The sequence below is a fragment of the Camelina sativa genome, chromosome 12 (assembly GCF_030686135.1).
Source record: "Camelina sativa cultivar CO46 ecotype springtype chromosome 12, ASM3068613v1".
NCBI lineage: Eukaryota > Viridiplantae > Streptophyta > Magnoliopsida > Brassicales > Brassicaceae > Camelina > Camelina sativa.
The window spans coordinates 29,937,561-29,947,874 of record NC_141891.1 but is presented as its reverse complement, the minus strand read 5'-3'; the positions used below and the strand labels follow the sequence as shown (position 1 = coordinate 29,947,874).

Genomic DNA, 10,314 nt, shown 5'->3' with positions numbered 1-10,314 from the left:
TAGACTTAGTCCGAGTCGGCCCAATGCACGGCGTGTCCTTAGGGTTGCAAAGCCTGAAGGATATGTCGTGTGGTCGGGAACCTCGCCAAGGGACTGGCTGAAGGGCCTGATTTGTTCTTGCACCCGGCCGGACCTTTGATGAACGTTCCCATAGTAGCATCTCGGCGCCGTCTGATGGCCTGGGTGGTCATAGTACGGTTCGGGGGCGTTACACCTACACTCACCCACCGCAGCCTACAGTGAACCCGACTCCTTCTCAAGAAGTCCACTACAATCCGTCGCATCCTCCGCCTACTCTATTTGACCCTCGGCCTACTCTAGTTGACCCTCCGCCTTCTCCAGCTGAAGTCTCTCAGACTCGCAGTCATCGTTAGCATCCATCGTCTCAAGGCAACAATTTCCAAGCTGATTATCCTCCGGTGTTGCCGGAACTCCAGGAGGACACATTGCAGGCTCTAAATGCACTGCTTCTAGTGCCAAACAGACATGAGTTCACCACCGTCCTCTCTCCCATTCCCCTACCAAATACCGAATGGTACGGTTAGGTCTCGTCTCATTTCATTTTAGTGTTTAGGTCTTGGTTATGAAGTGTTTGGTCTATGATGCGATTACAAACTCTTTGAATAATGGTTTTGGTTTTGTTTAGGTCTTGCTTAGGTCTCATTGGTTGGTCTCGATTCGTCTTAGTTATGAAGTGTTTGGTCTCTGATTCGATTACAAACTCTTTGAATAATGGTTTTGGTTTTGTTTAGGTCTTGCTTAGGTCTCATTGTTTGGTCTCTGATGCGATTACAAACTCTTTGAAGCTATGGTGTATCGTTTCTTAGACTTAGCATTAAGACTTCTTAGTTTAGTTGATATCATCCTGATGGTTATCGTTTCTTAGACTTATCGATTTGTTATTTTGAGTTTCTCTGATGGTTGACTTTGGTTTTATTTTCTTTTTGTTTTTTGTAGAAAACCCACACTTGGGATCATTTGATAACTCGGACTGTTTAAGCTCACTTCGAGACCATCTGTCAAAATCGGCTCAAAGACATGGTTCGCACCGTGAGAACTACTAGACGCCAACCTAAATGGATTGGAACTACTCTATGGACAACAATGACAGAATTCTGGGACACTGAAGAAGCACAACAAAGGAGCAAAACATATTATGATGCCCGTATGTCTGACCGTAATGGCCTCAGTCATCATGTCCACCTCTCAGGGCCAAAGTCATATCGACAGATTCAAAACGAAATGGTGAGCCAATTATGTTGTTACACATTCGCCACTTTTATTTTTGACCTAGCTGTTACATTAAAAATTTACTTGTCTGTTTCTTAACATTACAGGAAGAGGAATTGGGAAGAGAAGTACGTATTGGTGAGGTTTTCATCAAGGCACATACAAAGCCTGATGGGACATATGTTGATCGGAAGGCAGAGAAGATAGCAGAAACATATGAGAAGAATGTGCAAGAGAGGTTGTCTCAGCTCGAGGAAGATCCTTCTGCCATCTCAGATGGGGAGTCACGGCCCCGAGAGCTAACAACTGAAGAACATACTGAATTCTTTCTTCAGGTTACGTTTTATTTTAACAATACAAAAATGTTATCTTGGAGTTTAATTTGACATCCTCTAATATCTTATTTTCTCTTACTTTGCAGTCCACTGAGAAGGATTCAAGAGGAAAACCTTTTGGAGTTGGAAGCCTCCATGACTACATTGTCAATGGCAAGGGGAAGCAAGCAGAAGACACTTTAGCCTTTGTGGCTATGCAAGAACAGTTGAAGGAAGCTCAACAGAAGATAGAGGAGCAGGCTGCTAATATGTTGAGGCGTGATGCAGAAATGTTGAAGCGTGATGCAAAAATTGCCCAACAATCCGAAATTATTGCTGGGCAGAAGGAGAAGATTGACGAGTTGGACTTGGTGGGGAAGTTTCTGCGGCAATGTGATCCACGGTTCAAGGAGTTCTTGACAGCCCATTCAGCTAAAGTGACAACCACGAGAGAGCCTCTTCAAGAAGAAGATCCAACTTCAACTCCATAGGTTACTCTATGTGTTACCTACTACTAGGTAACTCTTTTTTTATGAACTCAATAGCGACACTATGTGTTGTACTTTGTGTTTTGGAAACTATGATAAATATTATGTGTTTCTTTAGGTTTCCAATTTAGAATCATTTTTTGGTTTGGTTGACAGGGTTAAAAAGAAAAAAGAGAAATTAAAATATTCTATATCCAGTTTCAGAAAACATTAGTCGCCAAATAGTCATCAAATTTTAACAATATAGCTAAAAACTAAAGTGACTATATAGTGACTACTACATATATTAGTCACTATATAGTCACCAAAATTTATACGACTATCTACCGACCAAATAAACAACCCATTTGTTCAGTTTTCTTAATCACAGAATACTCGCAACCTAGTCACTAAAAATAACGACTACATGATGACTACTATGAATATAGTCGTAACTTAGTCGCAACGGAGTCACTACAATTTACGACTAAATGATGACTACTATGTGACAACATGTATATAGTCGCCTATTAGTCGCAAAATTGCGACTAAATTTACGACTACAACAAATAGCGACTATCGATTAATGACTGTATGAAATAGTCGCTAATTAGTCGTAAATCTTGATTTGGCGACTATTAAGTGACTAATAGTGTAGTCGCAAAATGCGTGTTTTCTTGTAGTGTTGGTTAAAAGGGTTTCCATATATAAACTCCCCTCTTCTTCCTCTCTCCCTAGCACACCGCCGATCCTCAAACCAAAGAGCGAGAGCTTATGAGAGAGATCTTGAGCGACTCAAACACTTTTTCCATTTTGTTAGAATTTATTTTACATTTCTTTTGCTATTATTCTTAGATTCTGACTCTAAACTCTTTTATTTCTATCTTATTTTCAATACAATGCAATTTTCATTTTTCTATGTTTTTATGTTTTCTGCAATGAGATCTGAGTAGTGAAGCAAAGTTTCTAGGGACGGGATAGACAATTATGTGTTCTTGATTGGTTAGGAAGTCTTAGCTTGGTTGTTTATGTTTTATAATTTCCTTTCTAAATCGGTGTTCTTAATGCTATCAATAGACCGAGAGGTTGAGATTAGATCTAGGGTGTTTTACAACCGAGAGGTGTAGATGAAATGCTTGAATCAATCAATGCTAGAGACTTACTCACTTAGCCTAAGAGATTACATGTGTAAGGAGTTTATTGACAATATAGAATCGGTTTGTATTGCCTGCTTTGTCATGTTTCTCCAACGAGAGTTGGGTAGAGAGTGATCAAGATTGATTGTTTCTATCACGAGAGTGTTTTAACAAGATTTTAGAGATTCATTGTCTAGGGAATATTTGCTTGAGGCATGTAGGAAATCCATATTGGTCAGGAAAACTTAGGAGTCGATTACCCCATCCTTAGGAGCTTTCGCATTTTGATTTTTTACATTTTTATTCATAACTCGATCCCTTACCCGAACTGGTACTCGATCACCAGCTTCGTGTAACCCTTCGAGCTGTTCATACTTTTCTTGTTTACCTGATCACTCCACCCGATCCTGTTCTCGAATGCTAGCATCGAGTGCTTAGGTCGTGTCGTTCTTGTTTATTTACCTTTTTTTATTTATTTTAGGATTGTTAGATCAAACCCCTTTATTGCTTGGCTTGACTTGCATAGTTCTGATCATATCTCATCTGCTAGCATAACAACCATTTGGATTGATAACCCTTTGTACTACAACAGCATAGGGAATTGATACCCTGGGTGAAAATCCTGTTATTAATATTTTGCGCCGTTGCCATTTGGTTGAATTTTATTTGCTACGTTTAAAATTTCCGCACTTGCTAGATCAAGTTCTATTATACAGTTTGGTTCGGTACTGACTTGTTTACCTTCGTGTATGTTTGTTTTGCATTTCAGGTACAACCTGAGTACTCACCCGACCCGTCACTCGATCATCTGGATCGAGTAGACCTTCGTGTACTCACTCGATCAACTGATTGTGCATGCAAACACGATCCAAGGGTATCCAAAACTTGAGTCCTTTCATCGACAACATCAACATACCAAGGTTACTCCATCCACAACAAGTTCAACAACCGCAACCAACAACAATTGAGGAGACAATGAATAATCAGAATGGTCCACCAGCTCCTCAAGCGAAGACCAACATAGGAGAAGGGGATGCTCCATCTACTCATACACAAAGAAATGGCATTGTGCCACCTGCTGTCCAAAACAACAACTTTGAGATCAAGAGTAGTCTCATCCAGATGATACAAAGCAACAAGTTTCATGGATTTCTAATGGAGGACCCATTGGACCATTTGGATGAGTTTGATAGGCTCTGTAGCCTAACCAAGATCAATGGAGTTAGTGAAGATGGATTCAAACTCCGGCTGTTCCCATTTTCTTTGGGAGACAAGGCACATATCTGGTAGAAATCACTCCCCACGGAGACCATAACCACTTGGGAAGCATGCAAGAAGGCGTTTCTATCCAAATTCTTCTCCAACTCCATAACTGCAAGGCTGCGAAATGACATCTCCAGCTTTGTTCAGAAAAGCAATGAGACGTTCAGTGAAGCTTGGGAACGTTTCAAGGGATACACTACCAGATGCCCTCATCATGGATTCAACAATGCTTCATTGCTAAGTACACTATACCGAGGAGTGGTCCCTAAGATACGGATGTTGCTGAACACCGCAAGTAATGGTAACTTCTTCAACAAGGATGTCAATGAAGGTTGGGATCTAGTGGAAAACTTGGCTCAATCTAATGGGCATTACAATGAGGAGTATGATCGCACTGTACGATCTACTGGAGAGGATGATGTCAAGTACAATAGAGACATGAAAGCCCTCAATGAAAAGCTTGACAAGCTCCTCAACCAGCAGCAACATGTCCATGCTATATCAGAGGAAGATCAGTTTCAGCAACAAGATGGGGAGAATGCTCAGCTGGAGGATGTGAACTACATCAACAACCAAGGTGGTTACAACAAGGGGTACAACAACTACAAACCGAAACCAATTCTGTCATACCGTAACCCGAACGTTGCAAATCCTCAAGACCAAATCTACCCATCCGCAGTCCAAGGGAACCAGGGCCAGCAAAAGCCTTTTGTCCAATACAATCAAGGCTATGCTCCTAAGCAACAATATTCATGAAATTACCACCAACCAATTGCACCACCAGGATTCCAACCACAGCAAGGCCTGCAGAACCAATCTCAAGAAGCTGACCTACACGGACTAATTCAACAGATGATTCAAAGTCAAGCATCGGCTGCTATAGAAAATGCAAAACAGTTCGCGGAGATGAGCAACAAGATCGATTCTGGGTATAATTACCTGAATGCAAAGTATGATTCCCTCAACACTAAGCTGAGATACCTAGAAGGTCACCACAACAACCAACCACCTCCAAAGATCAACCAGCTTCCAGGTAAAGCTGTTCAGAACCCAAAAGACTATGCCACTGTAGAGACCCTCACTACAGAATAAAATTTTCCTGAAGAATTGACCTGGAAGGGTATCAAAAGGGAAGAAGTCTCGGGAGATGAGAAGAAACCCGCTAAAAATAATATTTTATTAAGCGGAGCTAGTGGAGTGGAAGAAAATAATTAAATAATCATAGTGGAGGAGCCACTAGGAAATTATTTAATTGGTGAAGAGTTAGTGGAGAGGAATATTCTCTCCCACTCGATTTTTGTTTCTTGAAGAAGTGGAGGATTATTTTAATCACTCAAGAGTGTGAGTGGAGAAGAATATTCCTAGATGCCATCGAAAATATGTGAGTGGAGAAGCATATTCCTAGATGCCATCGAAAATGTGTGAGTGGAGGAGAATATACTTTGATGCCATGCAACTTGGATGAATGTGAGCTTGACACATTGCCCCCTGAGGTGTCATCACCACACGCCTAGGAAGGAGAAGGCGACACCTCACCTCTTTTTGCATGTCTCCACTACTTCACTCAAAACTCTATAAATAGCCTCATTCTTTCTCATTTGGAGAAGAGAAAAAGAGAGGAGTGCCAAGGGCTGGAGAGAGTGAGAGAGAAGAGAAGAGAGCGAAACTCTGGAGAATTGTTGTGAGGAATTTTTGCCGATCAGTGGTTGCATCTGCGAAGTGGAGATCGAAGCTAGCAAGAGATTCAGCGGATTTCTCTTGGGTTCTTTGAAAATCTGTGAGTTCAGGGAGCATAGATCTGAACTAGATTTGAGTGGCGATTCAATCTAGTGTCAGTTTGCATGTGCATATATTTGCATTTCTGCTTGATTTTCTTGGGTGAATTTTTTGAGTTTTGCATGCACTTTGAGTTGGTTGCATAGATCTGAACTAGATTTGAGTGGCGACTCAATCTAGTGTCAGTTTGCATGTGCATATAGTTGCATTTCTGCTTGATTTTCTTGGGTGAATTTCTTGAGTCTTGCATGCACTTTGAGTTGGTTTCTCAGTGTGGGTTGAACTCCATGGTTGATCTTATGCATGATTGCGGATCTGCATTGAAGATCTATTGTATGTGAGGTTAAGTGGTGGTATTTAGTGTTTTATAAGTTCTTTAAGGCTTATAAACTTGAATACACACTTTTGTTGAGAATTTGGGGTGTTATAAGTTCTTTAAGGCTTATGAACACAAGTACCCATAAGGATATGGAAGGTCTTAGTGTGTGGCGAGTGACAGGGGGTCCAGCGGCCATAAGCACACTAAGACAGAGATGTGTCTGACTTTTGCCCAGTTGGCATCGACATGCAACAGACAAGGGTGTGGTGTTGCATGTCGAATGCTCGGAGAGACTTGGCTAGCTACCATGGCCGGAGCTCTACACGACGGTGTGGTTTATGTGAAGTCTGATTGCATGCCTAGGGAAGATGCAATGCGGCGAAAATGGGTGAATGACGAGAGGCAGAACATCTGGGCCCTAGTAAACTTGTTTAAAAATATTTCTTTTTATTCAAGTTTGCATGTTATAGATTGCGTGCATTTTGGTGGCTTTTTAGCTTTTGCATGCATTCTTTGCTTGATTGATTGTTGTGTGTGATTGCTTGTTGTGTGTTGCATGATTGATTTCTTGTGATTTGGGGTTGGGGCGAAAATCTAATCTTCTGCAGGGACCCCTGAAACTCACTAAGTAATCTTAGATTACTTATGATAGTGTTTGTCCTGCAGGCAACCAGTAGAGGGTGTCTTAGACGATAGGAGCCCGGAAAGTAGATTTTGTTGTGCCTTTGTGTAAAGAAAAAGTATGTTATATTTTATAAGAAAAATCTGTATAATTTTTTTGGCAATAGGCCTGGCCATAAACGCTATAAATATTTTGTTAAGACTTGTGAAATATTTTATTTAATAAAGAATCAGTTTTATATTCGAATACGAGTAACGGCTCATAGATCCTTGTCCGGGACTACGCAACACTTGGGCACCGCAAGGGTGTAAAAGCTTTAAGTGGTGTCTAAAGTGGTGGAAACCTCATCAATGGTCGGTCAAGGCCATAAAAAGGGTTTTAGAACCTTGGCCGGGATGTTGGTGGTCGTTTCCAAGTGGCTTCTCAGGTCCGTTTTGGGTATTTCCTGCCTTAGGACGGTTTGGGGCGTTACAACGGTGGTATCAAAGCGTGAATATGATGCTTCGTTATACTCGTATATTTTTTTTATTTATATTTTCTTGAGTCAAGAGTCGCATAAGGGCACTTAGGAATTCCGGTTCATTCAACACTTTAGGTAGATGGGATTAAGTACCTTGCTATCGATGGCTGCAGATGTCTGGTCGAGGTTCAGGAGGAACTGGATTGAGACTCTTCACCAGAGCAAGAGGAATGATGGGGACAGCCTTTCGGTCAGGAGGAGAGATGGGGTCAACCATTTGGGGCAGAGGAATGGGATCCGTATTTCAATGATGAGTCAGATTATGATGCACATGTTCACCGCACACCTAATGTGAGTGACATGTTTGGTTGGGATAGTCCCGGGGATACGCCGAGGTATTCTCCGTTGGGATCAGTGCGGTATGAGATGCCAGAGTATGTGTATCCAGGCACTCGGCAATACACACCTGTTGAGCCGTTTCCTGCATACCCAAATGCAGCGACGCCGAGAGAAGGGCGAGTGAACCCAGAAGGAAATGCTGGAGGACAGACGTCGAGACACAGCAAACTCTTGCGATAATACAAACCTTGCTGACGCACATGATACAGCAGCAACAACAACGACCACAAAGTCGAGGAGATCCACTAACAGAGATGCCAATGGGTCAATTTGTGAGGTTATTAAAGATGATGAAGGACCTGGGTGTTCGGAATTTCAAGGGGGAGGCAAACACGGTGCAGGCGGACAGATGGTTATGGAACCTAGAGATGCATTTCGATATGTCTGAATGCCCAACTGAATACCGAAGGTGTATTGCAGTCAATCTTTTGGAGGAAGATGCAGGAGCCTGGTGGGAGACGGTGGCTTCACGCTACCGTTATGTGTCGGTAACTTGGGAGACATTCAAGAAGGAATTCGAGCTCAAGTAATTCCCTCCTGAATCTCATGATCGATTGGAGGAATAATTTATAAGCTTGGAGCAAGGTGATAAGAGTGTGAGGGCCTATGGCCAAATCTTTACAAGACTTTGAAAGTACTTGTACAATTGTAATGATGATGAAGCTTCGATGGTCCGAAGGTTCCTGAAGGGACTTCGACCCGAGATTTCAAGCCGACTTTGAGCCGTGACTTATGCGAGTGTCTCTGAGCTCGATGAAACATCTGTTAATGTGGATGAAGGGATTGAGTTAGAGAGACTCAAGATGCTTCGAGAGAAGAGTAAGGATGGTGTACCACCAGGGAAGGTGGCGAATTTTCGGAAGAATAACCAAGAGATCAACCAAAATAAGAATAGTAACTGTGGCATGTGCGGAGAGGTCGGACATTTTGCCCGATCTTGTCCAACAGTTGTGGAAACCAAGTCCCCCAAACTTTCGTTAGTCACATGTTTCTTTTGCGGAGAAACTGGTCATTACGCGACCTCATGTCCTCTGAAGCCAGCGAAGCCAAACGCCCAACTTCCCAACTGAGCTGCGTCAGCGACGGCAGTTAAGGAACCCCCATCAAAGAAGCAAGCAACCCCTACTAATGTGTATGCCTTAGGAATAGAACCAGCCAAACCCTCTGGATCTTAGAAAGGTCCTATAACAGGTTAGTCTGGGTTCTAACTCCTTTGTGTGTGATTGTGTGATTGGGTGTTGCATTTTTGCTTTGCATGCATATTTATTTATTCATGCGTTAGGAACATTACTAGTGGGTGGTAACCCCACACATGTATTGTTCGATTCGGGAGCAACCAACAGTTTTGTAAGTCCCGAAGTGGTCGAGCAGTTTGAGAATGGGTTTGAGGAGGAAGTGAACATGATTGTTCACACAGCCGGGAATCAGTCGACACTAAGGACCCGGAGGATGCTGAGAGCAGTATCAGTGATTGTTCAGGATGTGAATCTTCCTGCAAATCTGCTTGTGATGCCTTTAGAGAGGTTCAAAGTCATATTGGCTATGGACTGGCTGTCAGGATACGAGGCTCATTTTGACTGCAGTAAAAGCAGAGTTATTTTGGAAAGGAGAGGGAGGACACCTCTGGTTTTCCATGGAATCAGCCCTAGTAAAGGAGCTTATTTCGCATCAGTGATGAGAGTGGGGAACTCTATTGAAGAGGAGAGTGTCTATCTAGTCACTCTAACTGTTGTTGGAGGGGACGACGGTGAAGACCTGAAAGTTGGAGATATCGCTATAGTCAGGGACTATGAGGATGTGTTCAGGTCATTGGAAGGATTACCTCCGCCGAGGAGTCATCCTTTTACCATTAATTTGGAACCGGGAGCTACCTCAATTGCTAAGGTACCATATCGAATGGCTCCAGCCGAGTAAGCGGAACTCAAGGCGCAATTGGAGGATTTACTTGAGAAGGGATTTATTCGATCAAGTTCATTGCCATGGGGAGCCCCAATGTTGTTTGTCAAAAAGAAGGATGGTAGTATGCGGTTGTGCATAGACTACCGTGGGATTAACAATGTCACTATCAAGGACAAGTACCCACTATCGCGGATAGATGAGTTGTTGGATCAACACAGGGGAGCGAGTTGGTTTTCAAAGATTGATCTAGCCTCAGGCTATCATCATATTTCAATCTCTGAACCAGAAGTGATGAAGACTGCCTTTAGGACAAGGTATGGTCAGTATGAGTTTGTAGTGATACCATTTGGACTCACTAATGCGCCGGCAGCATTCATGCGCCTAATGAATGAAGTATTTCACGATTACTTGAATAAGTTCGTGATAATA

The 10,314-nt window shown here is 42.4% G+C and overlaps 2 protein-coding genes and 1 non-coding gene across 3 annotated transcripts; 2 read left to right on the top strand and 1 right to left on the bottom strand.

Moving 5' to 3' along the window:
- Positions 1-1,038: 1,038 nt before the first annotated feature.
- Positions 1,039-2,035, top strand: LOC147931087 (uncharacterized). Its single transcript, XM_087477177.1, has 3 exons — positions 1,039-1,245; positions 1,338-1,565; positions 1,652-2,035. Exons 1-3 carry the CDS (start codon positions 1,039-1,041, stop codon positions 2,033-2,035), a joined length of 819 nt encoding a protein of 272 aa, XP_087333303.1.
- A 2,489-nt stretch (positions 2,036-4,524) lies between these two features.
- LOC147931086 (small nucleolar RNA R71) lies at positions 4,525-4,631 on the bottom strand. Its single transcript, XR_015576796.1, has one exon. It is a non-coding gene; the product is annotated as a small nucleolar RNA R71 (small nucleolar RNA).
- Positions 4,632-9,387: 4,756 nt separating this feature from the next.
- LOC147931085 (uncharacterized) lies at positions 9,388-9,900 on the top strand. The gene has a single exon (XM_087477176.1). It carries the CDS (start codon positions 9,388-9,390, stop codon positions 9,898-9,900), a length of 513 nt encoding a protein of 170 aa, XP_087333302.1.
- Positions 9,901-10,314: the final 414 nt, after the last annotated feature.